General features: G+C 47.1%; 1 protein-coding gene across 10 annotated transcripts in view; it reads left to right on the top strand.

Moving 5' to 3' along the window:
* ASTN2 (astrotactin 2) overlaps window positions 1-26,103 on the top strand; it is a 582,654-nt gene that overhangs the window by 511,202 nt on the left and 45,349 nt on the right. For all 10 annotated transcript variants that reach the window (XR_008312700.1, XR_008312701.1, XM_053281796.1 and 7 more), the window contains one exon: window positions 14,978-15,119. Coding sequence is in view for 8 of the 10 variants with exons in the window: in XM_053281796.1 (XP_053137771.1) it covers window positions 14,978-15,119 (142 nt within the window). In the remaining 2 variants the exon portion in view is untranslated. The remainder of the gene's footprint in view (window positions 1-14,977; window positions 15,120-26,103) is intronic.

The following is a 26,103-nucleotide window of genomic DNA, read 5'->3' as shown; positions in this document are numbered from 1 at the left end:
TTGACCTGCCATCCTGCCCTGAGTGTTTGTTTTAGAGGCTGTTCGTCTACCTAGTTGACCCAGCAAGACTTGAGGTGCTGTTCTGTTTGTCCCAAAATCCACATTCCAGGTCGCCCTAGTTCCAAGATTCAAGCCTATTCACCCCATCAGCATCTGGGGTTGGATGAGAGTTATGTTTGAATTGGAAAAGACTTAAGTGCAACTTCATGATCATTCTCACGGCGATTGTTTGAGTAGCCTCTTGTGAGGCCAAGTAGCTTTAGAGCGCCTTGTCCTATGCGTTATAATTGGCATGACCATTGGTTATTCTCTGCTGCCTTTTGTTGTCCAGAACGTTTTCCAGACATTTGGAAAATGGTTTATTTAGCTTTTTACATGCTATTGCATTACATACAAAGGCAAGGCATGGAGCACAGCTTGCGGCTTTGAATTGCTTGCCTATATTTCTTTTTGTTAGTTTGGCACGCCGCCGGGTAGCAGGTGATTTAGGGTAAAAAGCATGTGAGCTACTGGGGAAATGACCAGGTGATTGTGCAGATACTCGGCCTCAAGCAGGATGCACCGAGGATTTACCACATTGCCCTTTGAAGGCATGACAAGGATCAGGGCATACCACAAAAATTACCCGTACTTGTCTCCGTGCCGAAATACCATGGTCATGGCTACTCTAGAAATTCCTAGACTGATTCGTCTGATAGGTTGTCTTTGATCTCTTAAATCTATCCCTCTTGTCTCCTTCCATCCAGATGAGCTCTGTGTGCAAGAGGGAGATACCTGCCACTCCCAAACTGTAATGACTTCCATCTGTGGCTGCCTGGTGTGGAAGGTTTTATTTTATTGAGGGACCCATCACGGCTCCCTCCCCTCCTGACTCGCTCAAAGAAAGTGGTGAAGGCATTGACAGCACACAGAGGGACTTGCTTTTCCCCTATGAAGAATAGGTTTATTCCATCCTCGTCATCCACTTTTCATGGTCGATAATATCCCTCCCTTGATTTCACTTTCCTCCACATATGGAGGAGAGCTGGTCTTGTGGCAGCAAACATGAACTATCCCCTTTGCTCATTAGAGTCTACTCTAGTTAGCATTTGGATGGGAGACCACATGTGAATGCTGTAAGAGATTCCCCTTAAGGGAAGGGGCTATGGTTCAGTAGAAGAGCATTAAGTTGCTTGCATGCAGAAGGTCCCAGGTTTTCTCCCTGGCAGCATCTCCAGGTTGGGCTGGGAAAGACTTCTGTCTGTAACTTTGGAGAGCCGCTGCCAGTCAGAGTAGGCGGTACTGAGCAAGAGGGACCAATGGCTTGGCTTGGTAAAAGGCAGCTTCCTATGTGTGTTCCTATGTTCCTGTTTGTGCCAGGCATCTGATGCAGAAAGAAACAATGTACCATGGCACAACCTTCTAATCCTAAAGTGATCATGACTTCCGTTTGATTGACTCGATGGCATTTTTGTCCATTTTCCAGTCAAAAATTGACTCCCAAAGCAACTCACGTCAGTCAAAAACACAATACAATATTGGTGGCAGGCATTGTCCATGAATGAAAGTGAGACGCCAGGCCTGCCTACAGGCTTACAGATCCACACCAGAACAAAGTGGCAAGTTGTAAGCAGCCTTGTCCACTTGGGGACAGATGAATTTCTCCCTTGCAGGTCTTCTTGTTTGGGTGGAATTGGTGCAGCTCCCCAGCAGCCTTGTTTAATGTGGCTGGTGGCAGAGACTGGAGGGTCCTTCCACTCACTGCTCCAATCCCAGGGAAAGCAGTGGGACTAGTATTGACTGTGTACTATCAAGGACTAAGTCCTATCTAGAAGTAGTGCTGTCTCTCTCCAGAGGATGTACAAGTGACTGTAGCTGGACATATTTGGCATGGGCATGTACATGCTAGAAAAGAAGGGAGTGTTAAGCCTGAGGCAGTCAAGATGCTTGTAAGGTGGGGCTGGAGTGGTTCAGGAAAGGTTTTCCTCTAGAATGTTGCCAGCCAGGAACTGGGAATGGAATGGCGGTAATCCATGTAGAACAGTCTGAACATGATGGAGAGGTGGCCTAAAATGTTCAAAGTTTTATCATTGTATTAATATTAGGAGCCTTGCATTTCATAAAAATGCTTGTCCTGTTCACCCATGCCTCTTGTTCCCCATTGCCTGTCTTGGGTCTGTCTTCTAGAGCAGGGATTCTCCACGTTGGGTCCCCAGGTGTTATTGGACTTCAGCTCCCATAACCCCCAGCCCAGTGGCCTTTGGTTGGGGATTATGGGAGTTGAAGTCCAAGAACATCTGAGGACCCAACGTGGAGAATCCCTAGAGCACAAGCCCCTCTTTCGTTGCTCCCAGTATGCGGATGGCCGGGGCCATGGCTGCATGTTGGTTGGGGGGCGGGGCCATGCAGCACAGTCCCGCTGCCCTCCATGTGTTGACGGAACACATGAAGGTGGAAAGTGAGACGGGCCTTTTGTCCCTTCACTCTCACAATCTAGCCTCGCCCCACCCGTGAACTGACTGTGTACCCTAGAACATGCCAACGCTCCTTCCATGGCTGCATGTTGCAAAGAATTATCATCAAACAGTTTTGGGGGTAGAAACTTGCCTGTGGATATTGATCTTCTCATTGATATTAGGGGAGGAGCCCTGGTTTCCCCCCAGAAGGTCCCAGGTACAATCTCTGGTGGCATCTCCAGGTAGGGCTGTGGGATCCCTGCCTGAAACCCTGGAAGGCTGCTGCCAATTGGTGTAGACAGTCCTCAGCTAAGTGGATCCATGGCCTTACTCAGTGTTAGGCGGCTTTCTTTGTCCCTAAACGCTTCTTAATAGTTTCAAGTGTCAAGAGGCACATTCTACTGCATGTACCGGGGTGGGTTGGGGGAGAGAACGGACTGAGGCGAACTGTTTTCATGGCACCACTTTAGCTCACATGCGTTTGCATCACCCTGGCACATGCACCTGACACTAAGGCTCGGCCCTTTCTGCTGACACCTGCTCTTGTGGGCCCCCAAAGCCTGTCCCTTTGGCTCATTGGCCCGGTTCGCCTTCCCCCATCCCGTTCGGGCTGAGACCCCACCACTCCACCTCTGGTCATGCATTCCATTGTTGTTGTTCCGCAGTGATGCAAAGTTAGGGGAGAGAGCGAGAGATGGGGGCATTTTGAGTACTCTTATGGCCTTGATTTATTGGAATCATTTTAAACCACAAACCATCTGTGTGCCTCTCCCCGGTCCAAAATGTATAAAAGACCGAGCCATCCGTCTGAACCCCCACCCCACAACAGACACGGCGCCAACCCTTTCTTCCTCAACCTGCCCCTCCCCACTCCACCTTCCCTTCTTCTCATCACTGGCTGTCTTGCCAAAACACTTGCCCCGTAGTTAACTTTCCCCGCCAAGAGAGCCGGTGCTTTCCCTCTCCTTTTTTTGCTACGCAAGCCAAACAAGGAGGGCGGGGGTGGGGGGAGAGAAGACCGACTTCTGTTATTCCTTGGCAGCAATATCTGTGATCCTCCTTTCCTAGGATAGTGCCTTGAAAAGTGAGACAGGGGGGATGGCAGGGAGGGATGGCAACAGAAAAGATCCCAAATGGCATTTGCCACAAACCACACTTTGGTTTGCCCTTCCTGCATGAGAGGCAGTTGGATCATGCCGTTCAAGTGATTCAGCTGAGATGCTGCACAGGTGGGATCAGGGAGCAAAGGATTGTAGTAGAAGGACCCACCCACCCCCAACCTCCACATGCTCATTGGCTCTGGGCACAACGACCACACAGGTTATGCAGGTGGTTCTGCGTGATCTCTGTTCTTCACACCAATGGGCTATGCGCTTGCATAAGGAAACAGACCCTTGGTCCATCTAGCTCAGTATTGTCTACTCTGAGTAGCACAAGCTCTCCAGACTCTCAGGAAGGGAGCTTACCTGTAGGACCTGGATTGGACCTGGGCCTTACCTGTAGAGATTGGACCTGGGCCTTCTGCATGCAAAGCAGATGTTCATCTGCAGCACTACACACTGGTTTCCCATAGTGAAATGCTGCGGGAGAACCATTGCCTTGCTCTGGAAGGCCTTATACCTTCCTGCTCAACTGGGCAAAGAGGCACCTTTTAAACATAGTCATTCTCTTTATTGAGCAGGGGGAAAGTAACTGGCCCTATCCACCCCCAGCACAGTACTTCCAGTGACTGTTGCTGGTGTCTATCTTATGTTTCCTTTTTGGCTATGAGCCCTTTGGGTACAGGGAGCCATCTTATTTATTGATTTTATTTGTTGTTTCTCTATGCAAACTGCTTTGGAAACGTTTGTTGAAAAGCCGTATATAAATATTGTTGTTATACACACATGCAAGGCTGTTGGCACTGTGAGCATTGTCCTTTCGATACGTTGGTTTCAGCTTCCTCCTCCTAGTTAGAATGCACCCCCTGCCACACGGACGTGGTCCTCTGCTGCCTCTTCCCCTTGCTTGTGTTCCAAGTTGGGTTAAACATATGCCTTTTCCTCCAGTGGTTTGGATTAAGAGGCCTTCCAGTAGCCAGATAAAGATTTTATTTCTGTGCACTCATCACCTATAAATAACTGCTCCTTCGCAGTCCTTCAACTCCACCCTGCTCCAGCATCCATTGCTTTGCTGTCCGCCAGTCTGGACAGCCTTTGGATGTGAATGATTAAAGTCGTTGCTTTTTAAAAAGTTGCTTTCCAATTTCAAAGAGGTTGATCCTGAAAACAAGGACACTCTGGACACTGGACCGCGACCTGCTGAAATATGATATTCTCTCTCTTTGGAAGTGGGGGAAATATTCTCCTTATCTACCAGGGGCACAGTCCTTTTGTTTTTTCTCCTGCCCCTGGTAAAATCAGTGTCCTGATCTTTGCCTTAGTTGATTGATTGATTATGGATATTTATATCCTCCATTATTAAAATAACATACAAAGTGGCTCACAAAGCACAATAATAGGGTCATTGGAAGCCGGACCGACACTCAGAAGAACAGCAATTAATAAAACACACACAGCAACCAAAAGAGCAGCCAATCAAAATGATAACTAAAACAGTAGGAAGTGAGGAGGGTCCGCCAAGAAGGGAGCTCCAGAGTCTGGATGCAACATCGGAGAAAGTCCGCCTCTCCTTGCATCTCAGCACATGTGCCTCTGATATTGATGAGATGCAAGGAAAGGCTTCTCCAACAAATCCTAACATATGCCCAGTTGTCTGTACGCAGGTCTAGGAGGGCAGCAGCTGGAGATAAGAGCTCCAAGAAAACGCTGTTGAACCAACAAAGACCAGCTGTGATTGAAGGGGCCAAGAGCCCCGTCCTTTCCTAAAATTCCAGTTGGCCCTGATTTAAAGCGGTGCCTGGACTGGACTTCCAAGTGGGTCCATTGGGAAGGAGGCCCCAAGCAGCCCGGCATTCAGCGTTCAGCTCCCTTCCTGGGGCTTCGAGATGTTTTATTTCTTCACGGAGGGTAGGTGGATCTTGTCTCTGTATAAACGTGTGCTCGTGGATACTTAAGGCTCTATACAGTGCCAGGCCTGACAGTTGCCACATTCCAGCTGCAGAGGATTATTCTGAAATGTGACAATATACAGTCTTGTTAGGCCATTCTGTTTTGTCAAATATATTTTCAATCAAAAGAAAACATCTGTCTTTTAAAAAAAGAAAGTGGCGGACAGGATATTGCTGAGTAAATGAATAGGGCATCTACCAACCAGCATAAAACATTTGGCAACTCATAACAGGAGGGCGGGGGCAGCTATTTTCAGTCTGAAATTGGGGTATTTGAAGACTGTTCAGTGTGTGTTCAGGAGGGGGTGGGCCTGAATTTAAAAGGGAGTCAGGCCATTTCATGGAGCAGGGCAGGTCTGCCAGTGACTATTAGCGGGAGAGTGACTATTAGTGACTATTGGGGGAGAAATATATTTCCTTCAAACCCTGTTTCTGGACTTCTTAGAGGCACCTGATTGGCCACATGCAAAACAACATGGTCCTCCAATTTGATCCAGCAGCGTATTTCTGTTGTTCTCATAGATGTGGTGATGATCACTAGCTCAGAGGGCTTTTAAGGGGGATTGACTAAGTTCATGGAGGAGGAAACATCTTTGGGTACCTGTTAGCCATATCTATCAGTGCAGGGGGCAGTGCAGCACTGAATACCTGGGGCTGTGGAGCAGCCACAAGGAGAGCTTATCATCTTGATCTCTGGCTTGTGAGCTTCTTGGAGGCATCTGGTTGTCCGCTTTGAGAAACCAGATGAAAGTCTAGATGAATCTTATGTATGACCTCACAGTGAGTCTTAATGTTCTTAGCATCCCTCTCGTCAGGGCAGTTTCTGCGGAGAAAATGTATGCAGCCTTGGTCTGTCTGACTTCAGACCGAGACCATTGGTGGGTGTTGCTTCATCCAGCCATGCTTTTCTCCCAGGGCCTGCCCAGCAACCACAAGTATATCTTACATTCCATAGCAGCAAAGCCAGTGGTATTGTGCTGTGGTCCCGGCATCAGAATCCTCTGACTCCATGCCATTCGAATTGCCTTAATAAGCATTGTCATGCTGAGTGCAGAGGAGAGATTTTGTAACCATACCAGAGAGTATGTGAGAAGTATGCAAAGAATGTTTGCCATGTTGTTTTTCTTTTCTGTTACCAGCTGTTCTCTCAGCCAGTTTCCACCGCATTATACCTTTCCTAACTCAAGTTACCACCATTTCAATGTGAGTCCCAAACCAGACTTGTCCCACTCTTGCAGATTCCGAACCAGTTTGAGGCCAAGTCTAGAGGAATGCTCACTGGCATTTTGCAGTTTTCCATCAAGATGACTCTAAGCAATAGGAAAAGATACATGCTCTGTAGCTGTAGAAGTTGAATCACAAAGCAGATGTCTCGTAAGAACGATGGGGGCTCAGACATCACATGGAACCATGGCTTATTTCATCTAACTGTGCTCGCAACCCAAGGTTTGCAGGTGGTTGGTTTTTCCTCACCTTAAACTTGCATGATGTTTGAACCTGCAATTGCTGTTTCATCTTGGTTTGTTTCAGTAGCTCCACCCTCACAGGACTCTCACATAGAGAGGCAAGCATAGATCATGAGTGGCCAGAAGAAGGGGCAGGATCATATGGGGAAACAAACCAAGATGTGGTGGTCGTCTGTGATTGCAATCCAGATTTGTTAAATAAATTGTGCTTCATATAAATTGTGGTTCCGCATGCTGTCTTAACCTGCCTGTGTTTGGGAGTCAAAAGAACAAGAGTCTGATATTCTGGAGAGGGGGAAGGGCAGGACATTATAGCACTGAGAAATGTCCCAGTCAAACGCCCTCAAGAGCTTGGAAGAGCTCTGAAAAAACTGACAGGGTGCATTTGAAATAAAGGATCTTAAATAAGCACAGTAGCATGTTTTGTTCATATATAGAACTTACAGTTACAAGGTGATGGCCACTAGCTTAGATCATTTTAAAAGGGGATCAGACAGATACGTGGTGGAGGAGGAGAGATCTGCCATTGGCCATGATAATTCAGTGGAGCTTCCAAGTTCAGGGGCAGCATACCCCCATTTACCAGGCGCCCCAAAAGATGGAGAAGAATTACCACCAGGTCCTACTTGTAGTCTTCCCAGAGGTATCTGGTTAGGTACTGTGAGAAGCAAAACCTGGATTGAATAGTCTGTTGTGATCCAACAAGTTCTCCTTGCGTTACTAAGTGCAGCTAAGTTGTTAGTTGAAGCCCCAGGTTCTGAGAGCCCCCCATTCTTTGTTAGCATTCAAAACTTCATATCTCTGCAGTCTTTGGAGGATGCCCTGTCTCAAGTTCCTCCACAAGTCAGGCTCATCAACCTGTTCAGCCATCCTCAGTGGTTTGAAACACACTGGTTTGCAACATGTTTGTGCCTTTCCATGTTGACCTTGCAGACTTGCATGCTCATACCTGAGTATCTACTTTGCATGCAACAGATCCCAGGTCCAGGCCTTGGCAGCGCTTCCAGATTGGACTGGAACGACCCTTGAACCTGAAACCCAGGAGAGCCACTGCCAGTCGGTGCAGTCAACGCGGAGCTAGAGAGACTAGTGGTCCGATTCCTCTGTAAAGTTGATGTTGGCAGAGTGGGTTGACCCTCAGAAGGGGCCAGGTGGCCCACCGGACAGCTGGGGCATTGGTCCATTTGCTCCTTGTACTTGGTTAGCAAGGCAGACTAATTGTTTGTTAGAAAGGCAGCTGTAGCAATTCGAAAGGGAAACTATACCCCAGCCTGGTGAAGATCACACCTCACCCAGGCATCTGAGCCTCGCTTGCTTTGCTTTTAAGCACATGTCGGAGTGATCAGAGCTACTGCTGTGTGCGAGGAGAGGCATAGCCACCCGTGTGTGTGTGTGTGTGTGTGTATGTATTTACTATCTAAAGCTATAAACTATATGGCTTAGGTATGAATTAGAACCTTATAAAATGTGTTTACTCATTTTCTGTGTAACTCAAGGCAGGGATTAAACAGTAGGAAAAACTGACCCGGCAAATTTTCCAAGCTGAAAAGCGTTTTACGGCTTTTTTTCATTGTGCATTTGAGAGGACTTGTTTTTTTTCATGCTTTTAATATATATATTTTCCCCCTACCCGTTTCAGTATTTCTCTTGTCTTTTTGTAATGGGGTGCTGTGCCTCTGTGATGGGGGGGGAGAAGTTGGGGAGCTGGCATTTAATAGATGGAGCAAAGAAAAGAATAAACAAAAACCAGGCAAAAGCTCAGACCCGCTTCCCTTTCGCTTTGGCCCCCCACACATGAGGCATAGAAAGAAGAAATTTCCCTGTGCCTGTGGCATTCGGGAAGGCATCCCTAGAGCTCACAGCATTGCTAGACAGGCCCCTGCTTTTCTCATCTCTTTGAAGGCCTGTTTTATGGAGAAAACAGAATCTTTTTCGTTCAGAGGCAATGGAAGAGACAAGGTGAATAAAGCAGTGCAGAACGGGGGTGGGGGGTAGCCCGCAGAAGCAACAGGAGACAAGGTGGCGATGGCAGCTCCTGGCTGGCACACAATGAACTTGGTATCCCCCCCGCCTTTTTCCCCCCCTTCCTAAGTAAAGCTGTGTGGTTGTGGATGGAAAGGGGCTGGCCGTTAACCTGGAGTATCAGTTTGCAAGAAGGAGATCTGTGTGGATATGGTAACAACATAAGAAGTGTGCAGCTGGGGCGGACCAAAAGTCGGATCAGGTCCCGCATCCTGTTTCCTACAGTGGTCCATCCGGTGCTTTTGGGAAGCCCTGGAGCACGGCTCGAAGGCAATATCCCTCCCCAGTAATTATGATGATGGTCTAACCTGAACAGGTGGTCTTCCTATAGCCTTTCCTGTTGAGGAGAGCCAAGGGCCAGCCTGAGTGGGTGAAACCATTCCAGTACTAGAGGAACCCTTCGCTGTCCATAGACATGTTTCAGCTTGTAGTCCTGAAAGCTTATCGTAGATCTGTAGCATTCCCATTTCCAGTCCTGGCAGCTCCCGATGGATAGCCGCGCTCTGAAACGGACTTTCCTGCCGCACAGTTTGCCCCGTAGCTTTGGCAGCAGGGTGCATAGGTACAGACGGAGCTGCCTTCTACGGAGTCAGACCATCTAGCTCAGCACTGTCTGTGCTGAATAGCAGCGACTCTTGGTGGTCTCAGGCAGGGGTCTTTCCCAGCCCTACCTGGAGATGCTGGGAATTGAACCTAGGACTCTGCATGCAAAGCAGGTAGTCTTCCAGTGAGCTATGGCCCCATCATAAACATACTATATGAGGTTGCCTTAATCAGACCCTTGGTCCATCTAACCTGATATTGTCAAGACAGACAGGCAGCAGCTCTCCAGGATTTCAGACAAGGTTCTTTCCCAGCCCTACTTGGAGATGCCAGGGATTGGACCCAGAACCTTCCACATGCAAACCATATGCTCTGCTGGTGAGCTATGGCCCCATCCCTAAAGATGACATATGGCAGAGCCCTATGTTGTTGTGCTGTGGCCTCTCTCATGATCCTTGTATTCATTCGTTCGTTCATGTTGTCTCTCATAAGAGGGGCTCTAGAAATGTGCATGGCAGAGAATCTAGACAACTGAGCAGAATCCAGATAATTTCCTGTTTCTAGTCCTTAGGGTGGCAAAGGGAAATCCAAAACTCTGTTGGTGGTATTTGCTTTAGAAACAAAACAGAGTGTGACCCTAGAAACCAGAGGAGCCCCAGTGGGATTCAAGTGCTTAGTGGATTTTGCTTAAGAGTAGAGATGTCACCAGAGTTCATGGTTGCAAATACAAGCCTGTCCAGTTTGTAATGCCTGGATATATTCCAAATCATGTGCCATTTCCATGAGAGGTCCTCATCCAGTTTGGTATGTAACATGAGATGTAGCTCGTGTGCCTATAGAGTAGCATTTAGGCTGCTTTGTAGGTTCACCTGCAAAAGTTTGTTCAATGAGAGAATACCTATCTCTCTACATCATCCCAGTCTTTCTCCCCTCCTCGCCTCAGATCTTTCCCTTGCAGACTTTCCCTTGACTGACAGTCCTTTTTCTCCAGTAAGGTATAGCTGGAGAGTTTGGTCTGTCTCTCTGCCTGTACCAGAATGCCAGACTTGCATAGGAAGCTGCCTTATACTGATATCAGACCATTAGTCCATGTCGCGCAGGGTTGCCGACAGTAACCGGCAGTGACTTTTCCAAGGTTTCAGGTAGGAGTCTTTCCAACTCTACCCGGAGATGCTGCCGGGGAGTGAACCTGGGGCTTTCTGATGGCAGCTTTATCTCCCCATCTCCAGCCTGCTGCCTGTGAATGAGTGTAGGGGGTCCCATTTTTTCGGGGTCCCAGTTTGAATTCATTATTAAAGAAAATATTCAGGCCAGTGTTGTGATTGGGCCCAGGATACGGTACTGTTGTGTCAACCAAGGATCATCAATTGCAAGTCTCCCACATGTTCTTGGCCTACAACTCCCATCATCCCCAGCCTTAATAGCCAATTTTGTGGCTGGGAATGATATTCCAACATCTGGGGACCCAATCATTGTTCCCTCTAAGGTGTGTGTGTATGTGCGCACCCAAGTTTCTAAACATCTGCTCAGTTAATTTTGGATCCTGCTCAAGCTGAATCCAGAAGGCCCCACTCTGAATGCACATGTGCAAACATTGCCTTGATGCTGCCGCCCAGAACAAAACTCATTCTGCACAGAGATGGGGGGGGGGGAATAAGAGAGAAGACTGGACCCATGGTTGAGAATCCCTGCCTGGTGCAGTGGAAAAGTATAAGTGGCATGAGAGAGGCACAGGAAGCTGCTTGGGTCACCAAAAAAACCAATTATCCACAGCAGTTAAACAACTCACTTTCCTAGAAAGAAAACATGGAAGGAGGAAGACTCCCGCTCCTGTGTGTCACTCAGGCCAGATACAGCCACTTTCTTCTGATGATTATTTTCCTTCTCTCTCTGTGTGAACCTGTTTTTAATTTACTGTTGCGGGCATCTCTTGCTGTGACCTCAACTCAGTCTGGGACTCGCAAACAGAGAAGGAGGGAGAGGAGAAATTAATTTTTTCCCTTATTTTCCAAACACTGTTTTATTTCGTTTGCTTGGTTTCAAAACTCAGAGCAGAAGAAAGATTAGCTTCTCCTCCCCCCCCTTTCTCCTGCTGAACGTAATGAAAACAAGAAGAAAAAGCCTGTATGGATAAATAAATATTTCGGAAGGTCTGGCGTAGGCCCGATCGTGTTTCAGCCCCAATGGAGCCATAATGGAGAACAGGCACATTCCTGCACAGCGGCTCCCAATTCCCTATCCATTTTCAAGGAAAGGGAAACAGGATAGAATTGTCAGAGGCCCAAGCGGGCATAAATGGAAGACCCCGGGAGGAAAGGGGGCACTGTTAGGGTTTATGCCCCCCACCCCCACGCCCGGTTATAACCTCTATAAAGGTTCCAGTGGAGAGATGTGGTGGAAAGAAAGATGAATTCAGAGTAAGGATAATTTCCATTTTGCTTCTGCCTGATTTTTCCTTTGTTCAGGAAACACCTGGCCCTTGAAAGTCTGCACACCCCTGTCGCACATGGTGTGTGTGTGTTCTTTGCACCCTTTTTGTCCTCCCTGTTTCCCAGCAGAGAGTGAAGATTGGAGAGGGGAAGTGCCTCTCTCTGCGTGTGTGCACATGCATGTATAGTGGAGAAAGGCTCTCCTCAGATCTGCCCACCATAAGCTTTTTGATTATTTGGTTCCCATGCTATAGAACATCAACCAAGACTGCCGAGGGTCACAGTACTCCACATAATGCAGGAGCTCTGTGTCTGAAACGCCTGACTTCCATTAAACTCCCCACTTCTAGTAAACATCCATGCGGGGAGCAAAGCTGATTTGGATGTAGTCTTGCTTCCAAATCAATCTCCGTAGAATTCCACTGCTAGAGACTGAACTTCCAAGAATGATGACACTAGCAGCTCTCACTAACAACATTTTAACAAAGTGTTCCCAAATGGTAAGAACAGGGACAATGATTTACCAAGAGTCAAAGGAACAGGGCTGTCCTGGTAAAAACGGATACTGTATGGCGCTGGGAATCCCATCCTGTATGTAGGCCAAGATTTCTTAGATGAAGCAAGCTCTAAAGGTGGCACAAGTGGCTAGTAGGTGCCATCTCCTGAGATTCCATCTCCTGTTTCATCCATAAGCTATGGATGCCTGTGATCGTATGCAATTTCCTTTTTCTGGAGCCAAGAATAGACAGGCCTGCTTCATTGGCCTAACTGTGGCTTTGTAAGCTCTTAGTCATATATCTTGTCCAGCCTTCTACTGGAGGACCTGTTTAGTTGAACCTAGAACCCTACATATGCAGGCATGAAGCCGACCATTGCCTTGTTGCTCTTCTCTCTAACAGCCCTCTTCCTCCTGCTTGCATTGCTCACACACCAAGCACAAACTGTGGCTCCAGACAGACAAACCTCCCAATCCCCCCTCTCCCCCCAACCTCTGGCATCTCTCAAATGCTGGCCCAGTCCTACCTTTACGAACTGTGCTACAGTAAGCAGGAGTGCAATGGAAACAACTCGGACAGGCTTTCCATTTGAGGACTGCAAGAGGTATTCTATTGGTTGCTGTAGGGCAAGAATGAATTTTTCCCCGGTTTCTCTTTTTTCTTTGCCAGCGGGGAGATATTTGTTACCCACTTGCACCAATCAATCGATCAATCTTTAGTTTGATCGGTGACCAGCAAAAGCTCACTTTAGGAAAGGATGCTATTTTTGGAGGGCTTGCTGCCACTGCCACTTGGATAATCAACTTGTGGGTTTCTGGATTGTTGGTTGATGACATTAGTGGGTTAGTTTGCACATTTGGTACACCAAGGACTAAAGAAAAGTGAAGAAAGGTGGATGGGTGAGAGAGCCAAGGCCTGACACACAGTAGATCAGGCCCTCTCAACCTTGGCCCCTCCAGCTGTTGTTGGACTACAGCTCCCACAATCCCCAGCCACAGTGGCCAATAGCCAGGGATTATGGGAGTTGTGGGCCAACATCTACAGGAGGGCTGAAGTTGAGCAGGCCTTCAGTAGATGCCTCTTAGCATATCTAATAATAATATCTTGCAGGGATATTAAATTGCAATCAACGAGAGCCAGAGCCTTCTCAGTGGTGGCCCCAACTCTATGGAACGGTCTCCCGGATAATATCAGAGCTCTGCATGATCTGTTGGTCTATCATAAGGCATGTAAGACTGAAATGTTCCGCCGTGTGTTCGGTCGCTGAGATAGCTGGTCGCAGAGTGATCTTGTAATCCATGGTTATTATGTCATGTGGAATGAGTATTGTATGGGGTTATGGTTTATGAAGCTATGTAAGCTATATTTTTATGAAATTGTGTTGTTGTGTACGTTTGCTTGTAAGCCGCCCTGAGTCCTATGGGAGTAGGGCGACATATAAATCTAACTAAAATAAAATAAACTTAAACTGGCCAATTTTTATGTGAAGCCCAAAGGACACTGGCTGGGATCCAGATGTGCGCTGTCCCCTATGTGCAGGAGAGTTGTTTCTGAATTCTTCCAAAGCAGCTTGGAGGTTTGGCACACAAGCTGCCGCCTCTGCTCCACTTCCAACAGCTCTTCTAAAAACACCCCACTGCTTTTGAAGCTCGGAAATGTTGAAAGAGTGGGTTATATTTATACCTCGCTTTTCAGCCAAGGTTGGCTCCTGAAGCAGCTTGCAATTGTGGTGCATCCAAATGGACTGTTGTCTCATGGATGTGGGAGGATTTCATATCCACTCACTTGCACTCTTGTATCTATTTGTGAAAAAAAATATCAAGGAAATAATTGAAGCCACCCCGGGCTCCCTGAAGAGGAGGGTGAAAATCAAAGGTGATAACAGACAGGCATGTAAAAAGAGCCCAGCTAGATCACAGCAAAGATCCAACTGGATGTCTCCATGATGCCCCCAAGCAAGGCAGAAAGGTCCAGCCTTCCCTTGCATATTATGTACTATCGTTACGGACTGTGGATAGTCCATGAGTTTGTCCTTCTCTTTCGTGAGAACATAAGACAAATGATGCTGCAACAGACCAAATGTCTACCTAGTCCAGCATCCTTTTTTCCAAAGTAGCCAATGAGATATCTCTGGGAGGTCCACTAGCAGGGCACAAAGACAGTAGCCCCCATTCAGTGTCTGTTACTCCGAGGCTCACTGACTCTGAATATGGAGGTATCGTTTCACCAACATGGCTGATAGCCTTCGATAGACCTTTCTTCACCTACAGGTTTGTCTAATCTCCTTCTGAAGCCTCCTGAGCCATTGGCCATCATCACACCTTGTGGCATTCCATCCCATGCAGGAATTACATGTAGGGAGAAATTTTCTTTTCTTCTTTCTGTCTCAAATCTACTTCCTGTCAGTTGCATTGGTTCTAGTGTCAAGTGAGAAGCCAGGCATGCTTCTCTGCGCCGTGTGTGTGATCTGTGCCATTTCTGAACAAGCTGAAATAAGAAATTAATGTTTCTGTTGCTTCTCTCCTTTGCTCTGCAGGAGAATCCTTGAGCTTTGCTGACGACTTACTCTCTGGCCTGGGAACAGCCTGTGTGGCTGCTGGCAGGAGCCACGGGGATGCCCCAGACACCAGCCTCTACTCGGTCATTTTCAAATGTCTGGAACCTGATGGACTGTACAAGTAAGGAAGGAGAGGGACAGGGTGCAGTGGGAGGGAAGGGGAGCAAACATCTGTCGGTATCCCAAACACTTGTCTTGTTCATAGCAATTCAATGTTTGTCTGGTAGCAGCACTGAGAGGCTAAAGATGAGCAACCGTTGCATTATTTGCTAAGGTTCTGGGCAAAGCAAAATATGTTTGATGTGTGACCAAGGGCCAGTTCTGACTGTACTTCTGCCTGCTTGCATTTCGAAGAACAATGCAATGCCCTGCCTGTGCGCACTCTTTGGAGGGAAATGCCCTTGGATATGTTCCTTTCTGCATATGGGGTTGTTAAAGCATCCCATCCCAGCAGTGCCATTGTGGTCTCCCTGGAGCATCCCAACAGCACCACTGTTGGAAGATTTTGAAGTCGAGCCAAGCTGAACGTTTGGGAAAGGTTTTTTTTAAATAACGTGTGCAGCGTGAGCCTGGCACTTTTGGAGGGGAGATGTTTTTCACACCATTTCCCCCACCACCATCCTGGTCTTTTGCTCGGTTGCCGTAGTGCGATCTTGATAGCAGTGTTCTACCACTGATGCCATTTCCTCAGAACTTCTCAAAAGACATCAGAATAAGGACCACAGCAAGAAGCCGTGCTTCCTGTCCTTACTTGAGCAGGAAGCATGGAGGGCTTGGTGCTGGATATTTGCAAGGAGCATGAACCCTGCCCAGGGGGACAAACACTTGGTTTGGCTGGGCCACACTTAAGTTTGCTTGTGGAGGCAGTGTATGTGAGAAAGAGACATACATAGCTGGTGCTGTTTTAGGAGGCTGGTGGGGCAGTGCAGTGGGTGACCACCTGAAAAACATTAGAATAGAAAAGATGTCTGGAAAAGAGCAGAGCAGGAGGAGGGCGTTGGAGCATCCTCTGATAATTATAATTCATGTTTTGCAATGAGCAATTTTATTTTATTTCTGGAACCACAAAGCCGTTAAACCTGTGAACTGGCAAGTCGGCCATCGTTGAGAACCAAGTAACATTTTCCCTTTGCCTCTCCAACCGTTCGCTCATCTCCCATCACCCACCACCACCCCTTAATTATGCAGGTTAACAGGATCTTTTAAAAAAGGAAATGACTTTTTTACACTTGACTTTACAAGGCTCAGCGGCTCTAAAGCGTGCTTGCTGTTTAATAATTTTTAATGTTTCCTTTTTAAAAGTGTATATATTACTATCACAGGGAATCAGGCTATTCTGAACAGGTGCCCAGTGTAAATGGAGAAAAGGTTGCATGCGTGCCAGGAGTTGGCTTCTAGCAAATTGCTCAGGCGCTCTTGGTTGCTGGCTCTCTGATGGTCAGCCTTGCCAGAGAGGAGTGCATTGTTTCCATTCTTCTTTCAAACACATCAGAAGGAAGCACTGCACCATACCATTGGCCCTTGACGCATACAGCTTGCATCTCGTCCTGTGGGTCCTGGTAAATGACTGACCTTAAGGGTTTTCCACAACTGTGAAAGGGGGGAAATGAGATGCATTCTCTCTCTTGTTTGAGTGGGTTGTTTGGACCTTCGCTGCTGCTTGCACTGCATTTCCTGGGTCCCTAAGAGTGTGAAGAGAGTCCTCTGTGTGTGTGTGTGGTTGCATATGCATGGACTCCATGCATGCATCCAAATGTATGTGTGCAGATGAGAGGGCAGGGCAAGCCACCCAAACCTTGCTTCTCCTCCCCAAACATGTATTCACTCACCCTGAATATGTTTTTTTTTAAAAAGAATAAGGCTGCACCTTTTCCGACTAGCTAATATTTTAATGAATGAGCTTTTATGGGTTATAATCCACTTCCTCAGATGCAGGGTGAAAGCACTAGTGACATGGGCAGCTAGTGACAAACATTCCACACACATTTAAAGGGACATTTACCGTATGTCAGTGGTTTTATACATACCAGGTGGCAAAGGAGAAAAGTTACTGACTAAGTATCTTGGTAATGTGCATAAAATATGTAATCTCTAGATTTTGATGTTATTTGATTAATAGACAAATTATGCTACAAGTTCTTGTTCTGCTATTTCATGTTCCAGTTGTCCCCTGAATGTATCTTCTTAAATACAGCCACTCTGTATCTTTATTATTACATCCCACAAAACTCATGCATTAAAATATTAGTTAGTACCCCCCCCAGTTGTTTTTGTACTACAACTCTCATAATCCCCAGCCACAATATAATTAATAATTAATTAACTTGCACAGCATATCACATTTAGTTTTACCTAGGTTAGGAGAATAGAGTTTCTGTAAAGCTCACAAACAGGTCATGGTGGAGAAAATCGAAAGTCAGCCTCCAGTTTGTTCCCACCGCTGGCTGATTGGAAGTGTCCAATGATTGCGTACACTCACACTCGATGCTCATATTTTGAATGGCCTCTATTCTATCTGTAAAGCAGAGCAATGCTGTGATAGCTAAGGAGAGTGATTCCTAGGGCGTGCAGGATATCAGCAGGCAGTAGTGAGTAGTGGTGATGCAGCATAGCCAGGACTGATGAAGAGGAAGCAAGAACTTCAGTGATTGAAAAGGTGCATTGCCCTTGGAATGAGAAGCTCTTCCATGATCAGCTGAAGTCTCATGACTTTTAGAAGACCACTTCACTTCTCAGGAGGCTGATAGGTCTGCTGGATTTTGCCATGGATGGCAGTACTGATAGTTGTGTTGTCATGGATATTAAGAATAAAACCACCCCTTCTTTCCTTAAGTTTTATTATTCAACTCTGGCCTAGACAATGGCGGTCTTTTCACTTGTAGCCTTATCACCTGAAACATCAGGGTTGTGTTCTACAGGATGGTTTTCATATGCACTTATTTAATCCAGTTGAGCTATCTAGTTTGCTGTGCTTCTCAAACATAAGGATTATTGAAGGAATATAATTCTATATGAAAGGGGTTGATTATACCTCTGATTTAGTGTAGCAATACATAGCTGAGGTATGAAAAATAATTTCATTAGAGGCAACCTGTGACAGTGTCCCTAAACATTGCTCTGGGTCAGATGTCCTGCAGAACCACAGTTAAATCTTGAGTTAAATCTGTTTTGAGTCATTTAAATCTGACTCAGGAATTCTACTTCTTTGGTTAAAAACTAACCAAGATTGGTCGTGATGTCCAAACCAGCTGATCTTGGCTTATTCTAACCAACTTCTTTGAAATGCGCTGAGATCTGAAACCCACCTCAAAGCTTATTCAAGAAGGTTGGTGAGAATAAACAAAGGTAGATCAGTTTGGACATTAAAACTAACCCTGGTTTTTTGTTTTAAACATAGTCAGAAATAGAATGTTTTCTGTTTTTCTGGGGGCATGATCCGGAGGCTCAAGGATGTTGCACAGAACAAAGATTTAACTAACCAGTAGATTTACGTACATGTTACCTCAAAAAGGAAGCAGAATAAGGACACACACACCCCATTTCCCAGCAGACGCCGCCAACTTTGCAAAACGGCTTTTGCCAGGACCTTTGGAAAGTAAGACCAGAAGTGTGTTCTTCCCAATCTACATGAACTTCAGGGAAACAGAGGCTCAGAGTTGTGTGTTATGTGTTTGGCATTTTGCTCCTTTCTTCTTGCCCCATTCCCCTCCTGAAATGATTTTCTCATTTCTTTTTTGTTTGTTTGTTTGGGAGGAGGGAGAGCGGAAAACCTACCTTTCTTGGAAAGCTCTGGTTTGGGAGTTGTTCCAGTTGTCAGCTGTCTCTTAGGGAAGAAGCTGTGTTTGGCAGCTGCCTGCCAAAAATACACATTTGTTGTGTTGCTTTGATTTTATACCTCCCCTCACCGTCCCCTTCACCCCAGCCCACACACGCACACCCAGTTTGGAGAATATGATCTAAAGGCAGAACAGGGCCTTGGAAACATCCCGTCTCTCTCACTGTAGATTCCATAAATATTATCTAATGTCCTCTCCATTTGCATCTTCCCCACTTCGCCTTAACCTCAAGCAATTAGTCCGGACTGACTTTCCCTCTCCAGCACCCCCCCCCCCACTCCCCAAAGCACATTTCCTTCCTTAGATCAAAGCTGGCCTTGAGGTTTCTGAAAACAAACAAACAGAGGCCAATTGATTTATCTGCTTTTTAGACTCCTGCCATTTTAAATAAATAAACAAAAATAACACCCCACCCCCCTAAAAAAAAACCTGTTTGGCAAAAATTATGAACTCTTTCATGTTGTGGTTTTCTGCCTGTCAAGAGACCAGCACTAAGAATGCCTCTGTAGTGCTCGTAAGCATTATATTTATATTTAGTTTAAGATTATGTGACATATAGCTAAGGTGTTGGTATGTACAAACCCCGCTGATCCTGTGGGCAGTATTTGTGTGGACAGACATACCCCTAAAGAGGCATACTTTGCTCAGGGACCCTGTCAATCAATTCCTTTATTATGATCACAGACCAGCACAATTTACAAACAGAAGCTCAACCAAAAACAAAACAAAACAAAAACACCTACACAAACTACAGGTTATGTAGATACAGCAGTTAAGCATAAAGCTCAATTAACCATGATTCTTAATGAACTCCTGGCGGATTTTACTGGCCATTAAACAGAACTTAGCCACATTATAAGATCTCAGGTCATTCTGGTCAGTTACAAGATAATCAAGATAAAAAGAAACTGTACAACCTGGATGGCAGCTAATAAAAGGGGTTATATGTTTTCGCTGTATATCTCAGTAAAATTGACAGTAAAGGAGCACATGAGCTGTTGTTTCAGTATCTCCCAATTTGCAGAGACAAGTACATTCTTTGTAGGGGATTCTTCAGTATCTCCCTTCCAGGACTGCTGGTTGCAAGGCAGTGCATTGTGTCTTTGTCAGAGCTCTGCAGTATTTTGTTACCGTTATCAAATTTAGATATCTAGCATAGGGATGTGCAAAAAATTTCGGGCACAGATCGATCTATGCCTGAAACGAGCAATTCCGGGTGATTCGGGGCCAAACCGAATCACCTCTGATGCCCCCTGATATTTTTCGGGGCCGGGCCAAATCACCCAAATTTTGGGGCTGAAAAATTCGGGTGATTCGGCTCATGACTGATTTTTTTGGGAATTTTTGAAGTTTTAGTGACTTTGGGGCAGTTCGGGGGCATAGCATGGGATCTGGGCAAAAAGAGTGGGGTGGGGTGGTAGTGCCTAATGGGTGCAGGCTACCACCCCAATTTCAGGGGGATTGGGCAAAGGGCTGATTTTTGGGGAATTTCTGAAGTTTTTGTGTCTTTGGGGCAGATTGGGACAGAAAGTGGGGCCCGGGGCATAAGAGTGGGGTGGGGTGGTAGTGCCCAATGGGTGGAGGCTACCACCCCAATCTCAGGGGGATTGGACAAAGGGCTGATTTTTGGGGAATTTTTGAAGTTTTAGTGACTTTGGGGCAGTTTGGGGGCAGAAAGTGGATCTGCCCCAAAAGAGTGGGGGGGTGGTAGTGCCTAATGGGTGGAGGCTACCACCCCAATTTCAGGGGGATTGGGCAGAGGGCTGAATTTTTGGGAATTTTTGAAGTTTTGGTGTCTTTGGGGCAGATTGGGGGCAGAAAGTGGATCTGCCCCAAAAGAGTGGGGTGGGCTGGTAGATAGTGCCTAATGGGTGGAGGCTACCACCCATCCCCAATTTCAGAGTGATTGGGCAGAGTGCTGAATTTTGGTGGATTTCTGAGGTTTTTCTTCATAAGGTGCAGTGTGCTAGATTGATCCATTCATCATATTCTTAGTAAATGAGAGTGTGAAAAATTGAAAGTGGGGTCATGAAAGTTGTTTAATTGAAAAAAACTCATTTGCTATTATCATAGAATGAGAATTCACACCACAGAAAATAAGGGAATAACATCCCTTCAGAAAAACTTCTGAGGGGACAGGTGAAATTGGGGATGGGTGGTAGCCTCCACCCATTAGGCACTATCTACCAGCCCACCCCACTGTTTTGGGGCAGATCCACTTTCTGCCCCCAATCTGCCCCAAAGACACCAAAACTTCAAAAATTCCCCAAAAAATCAGCCCTCTGCCCAATCCCCCTGAAATTGGGGTGGTAGCCTCCACCCAATAGGCACTACCACCCCACCCCACTCTTTTGGGGCAGATCCACTTTCTGCCCCCAAACTGCCCCAAAGACACAAAAACTTCAAAAATTCCCCAAAAAATCAGCCCTTTGTCCAATCCCCCTGAGATTGGGGTGGTAGCCTCCACCCATTAGGCACTACCACCCCACCCCACTATTCTGCCCCAGGCCCCACTTTCTGCCCCAATCTGCCCCAAAGACATGAAAACTTCAGAAATTCCCCCAAAATCAGCCCTTTGCTCAATCCCCCTGAAATTGGGGTGGTAGCCTGCACCCATTAGGCACTACCACCCCACCCTACTCTTTTTGCCCAGATCCCATGCTATGCCCCCAAACTGCCCCAAAGTCACTAAAACTTCAAAAATTCCCCAAAAATCAGCCCTTTTCCCAATCCCCCTGAAATTGGGGTGGTAGCTTCCACCCATTGGGCACTACCACCCCACCCCAATATATTGCCCCTGGGCCCCTTTCCCCCCCGAATTGATTCGGATTTGGATTAAATCTGAATCCGAACTGAATCAAGGGTGATTCGGGTGGCCCATATTCGGGCACAAAACAGAACAGGGGTGATTTGGTTCGGGTCCCGAACTGAATCACCAAAAATCCGAATTGCACACCCCTAATCTAGCAGGGTTGAAGCTCGGAGCTTGGTTACCCAAATGGACACCAATAGGAATAATTTGACACTCCAGATCATATATCCTTTGCCTGAGGTTGGCCCTGGCATTTTCATACCCCAGAGTTATCAATGCAGAAGGGGAGAAACCCTAATGATGCAGCCTTTCCTCCATCTCTCCTTGCCACCTGGAGTGGTAGGTATCCATTAGCACAAGTGGAGCCAAACCTATCAGGTGGACCTGGTGTGACAGATATCCTTTAGTACAGGTCTGCTCAACTTTGCCCCCGCCCAGCTGTTTTTGGACTACAACTCCCAACATCTTGGACTACAAATTGAGCAGCCCTGCTTTAGTGCAAGTGGAGCTAGACCGGCAGGGTGGGAAACCAGCTTCAGCCAGAATTCAAAGATAGGAATCCATGCTCTGGCCTCTACTTTAAGCAGTCCTGCTTCCAGATGAAGGACAGCACTGGACACACACCGGGGTACCTGAGAAATGTTCCTCAGAAACTTAGATTGCACAGATTCCACCTTAAAGACGTTAGAGTACATGCCAAGTTGAGCTCCATATAGGAGCTGTGTTGGTGCTTTAGCCAAAAAGAGTTGTATTGCGGAGGAGAAAAAAAATTGGGCACCTTGGAACGATGGACAGATTGGATTGCTTGTGTTCTCTTGTGTGTATTCTGCCTTACATATTCTCTGTGTGTACTTGGGATCCTGGGCTTAAGGCAGGCCTGCTCTACTTGGGCAACCCAGCTATTTTTGAACTACAACTCCCATAATCCCCAGGCACAGTGGCCAGTAGCCAGGGATTATGGGAATTGTAGGCCAGTATCTGCAGGAGGGCCGAATTTGAGCAGCACTGGCTTAAGCCCTTGCAGACCAAAGGACTTACGAATTGCCACTGAGCAGTGATGGCTTCCTGCAGTCCCAGTTCACTGTCTGTAAAATGGGAATAATGTTGGCCTATCTTTGCACAGAGGGAAGTAACTAAAAAGCAATCCCGGCATTGGAAATGCCATAGAAGAATAGAAAGGCATTCCAAACCCCTTAACAGACACTTTCACCTAGGTTATGTCATGTGAGGGCATTTCTTCTGACGTCCACTTGGATTGGGTGTAGGCACATCAGACTGTGGAAGGGGAGGATCTCTGCCTTTATTTGGGAGAGGAGCCGAGATTAATTTGGAGCTCAGCCCTCCAGTTTCCAACCCACAGCCTCAAATTCCAAGCCTGCGGCTACAGATATGAAAGATTCCCTCTTTCCTACCAGCGTGTGCTTTTTTTTCTTTTCCCCCGGTAGTCTGCTCCATTTAACTTCCACTTAAGATAGTAAATTCCAGCCGGCATTTCTCTCTCTCCACAGTCCACATAGCAATTACATGTGGCTGCATGTGGCCACTGCTATGGAGTTTCCTACATCAAGCAGCTAACGCATCATTATCATCAACAACAGATGCTAATCCTTCGCTACCCAGGTGGAGGACCCAAGATCCGAGACGAGCTGTGTGCTCAGGGCCAGCTGGAGGTCTGGTTCTCCTACAGGTAGACCAGGGTCCAAAGATGCAGAGGCCAGTGGTCAGGTTCTGGAGCAGGGACATTGAGGGCGAGTCAGTTCAGCAGCTTCGGCCAATGATTGTTTGCTAAGACTGGGGAGCCAGCTTGGAGATTTTTTGAGTGGTGGGATTGAATTGGCCTCTGTAATCAGCTGACAGTATCCAGGATGTACCTGCAGCTGTCAAGACCCACCTAAACACCAACACAGAAGAAGACTCCATTGGAAGAGGAGGAGCAAACCCCAACAGAGACTGCTGCTCCCGGTGAAAGGCCCCTAGATCTGGAAGCCCCTGAGCAGCCAGAGCTTATTGCCTCTTCTTCATTTGGTCCCTCAAAGGAGCCCTGGGGATTCAGTACAGGAGTGGGGCTCCTGTCCTACCCCAGGAACCCACTCAATTGCCCCTGAGACCCCAGGAACAGAGAGAATGCCATGCCCAGGCTAAACTCCAGCTATAGAGGTGGAGTGTTTCCTTGGCTACTCAGGGCCTCTCTCCCAGTGGGTCTGCTTGAGGGTGGGGGGAAGCCAGCTGAGGTCCAGGAAAGGGTGGATCTCCTGGCTGCTATGTGGGCCCCCCTCCCCTCTCTCTCTCTTTTGGAGGCCCAGGAGAGCTTGTGCCAGTCAGAGCAGACAGTCCTGGACTAGATAGATGAGTGGTCTGACTCCCTGTGTTCATCTCCAGAGCCATAGAATGGAGATGGTCTTCAGTTCAGTGAAGGAGCATCTGCTTTGCATGCAGAAGGTCCCAGATTCATTCCCTGGCATCTTTATTTCCAGACAGGGCTGGGAAAGACTCCTGACTGAAATCCTGGAGAACCCTTGCCAGTCAAAGTCTACTCAGCTAGGTGAACCAGTGCTCTGACTTGGTTATAAGGCAACTTCCTGCGTAGCACTGTGACAGTAGAGCTGAAGGGAAGGGGCTGTAGTTCAGTGGCAGGGCACAAGCTTTGCATGCAGATGGTCACAGGTTCACTCCCATGTCCAATTAAAACTATTTTTTAGTCATAGGTGTGGAGAAAGGTCTTTTGTCTGGGGCTCTTCCAGTCGGAGAAGACACAGCAGAGCTTATGGAGCAAAGTTTTGACTCTAAAGACAAAGTCTTCATATGACAGCTTCATATGTGAAGAAGGGCCATGGGTCAGTGGCAGAGCATCTGTTTTGCATAAATATGTTCCAGGTTCAGACCCTGGCAGCATCTCTATGTAGGGTTAGGGAAGATCCTTCATCTGGAAACCTGAAAAACTGCTGTCAGAGTAGACTGGGGAAGATGGACCAAGGTCTGACTTGTCAACTTGCAGCAGCTGATCTGCCTCTGAAGCATCAGGAAGGGAGTGTGCCGTATGGAGGGGGTGCATTCTTAGTTACCTGATACCTGTTCACTCTGCCACAGAAGGCTCAGAACAGCCACAGTCCAACCCACTTTGAGGACCATCGTCTCCCTCAGTGCCATCAGCTTTCCTAGCTCTTTCCATGATCTTCAGGATGCCAGTTTTCTAAATCACCCACCTCCAGAGGTTTCCTCTTTCCTGGATTGCCAGGCCAGCAAGTTTATTTCATAGCACTTGAGACCATCTAAGTACTGAGCGGGAGATTTTTGGAAAGGGGTGCCATAAGCCACCGGACCCCTTCCTGCCATCTGGTCTTCAGTATTGGCATCACCGCAGCAAAAAGGAGGAAACGCGCCATTTGCCACTGCTTCTGCTGCAAGGCTACATTAGCTGAAGATTAGATTCAATCTTTAGCATCCTGGCCTTCCTTGTTTCTGGTGCGCATGCCAAGCATTAGCCCCATGTTCCTGGAAATAATACTGAAGTTATCGTGGAGAATTTCAGCACTCTGCCCTCGTGCTGCACCTGATTTCCCTGAGCTGCGCCAGATTGGCCCACCTCCGTGTGGGGCTGACCTGCCCCATTTTGTTAGCACATTTAGGGGACATTGCTGAGGAAAGGTGTGAGCATACCATTTCCCCTCAGTACCTTCTTGAGACAGGATCTTGGATGCCTGGCTGGCTGAGCTGCTTCCATCTTTGATGAGGAAAGGGAGGCTGGTGCTTTTCGATGGCCGTGGAGACCTTGGCTCCCGCCGTTGGCCAGCTTAGTTGGCCCTTTGCAATATGAAGCAACGGTGCTACCTAACTGCCTGCCTCCCCTCCTCTAGTCCAGTCTCCAAGTCACACACTGGAGATGGAAACAGCTCTGAAGTCTCTTCCTCCACCTCCCCTGGCTTTTCCCCAGGATGTCAGGAATCAAATAACATTCTTTGCATTTTTGTGAACAAAGCTCCTGGCCTTTGCATGCAGTGTGCGTGTGTTGTGCATTGGTATGTGTGAAGCACACACAGGAGAATGAGAGATGAAGGTGGTTCTGGTGCCTGAGGCGGGAAGGACAAATTGGCCAAGCACTTTAGAAGGTGCTTCTGCCGTAAGAGCAGAACTTTGGCAGATGGTTTTCCTTTGGAAAGGACAGCAGAGAAGGGAATAAAAATAGCCATTATCTGCCAGGTCTCTTGCTACTTCGATAACCCACAGTTTGCCTATCAGAAGTGCATTAATCCTCTTGGTCTTATCTCTGTTGTGCTTTGTCTCATGCTCCTCCATGTGCAGTCAACTAAAGTAATTACAGAAATCTTTCCTAATCTTATCTCTCTCCAAGGAGGGTGGCTGGGAGAGAGACCCCTGAGCCCCCGAGTGAAGGGAACAAAAGTGGCTGGCAGTATTACTTTCCTCCTCCTATCCCCGAAAGTGTTTCTTGCACGTCAGCT

The sequence above is a fragment of the Hemicordylus capensis genome, chromosome 17 (assembly GCF_027244095.1).
Source record: "Hemicordylus capensis ecotype Gifberg chromosome 17, rHemCap1.1.pri, whole genome shotgun sequence".
In the NCBI taxonomy this organism is placed as follows: domain Eukaryota; kingdom Metazoa; phylum Chordata; class Lepidosauria; order Squamata; family Cordylidae; genus Hemicordylus; species Hemicordylus capensis.
Note: the sequence above shows the minus strand (reverse complement) of the source record. Positions and strands in the feature narration are given on the sequence as shown.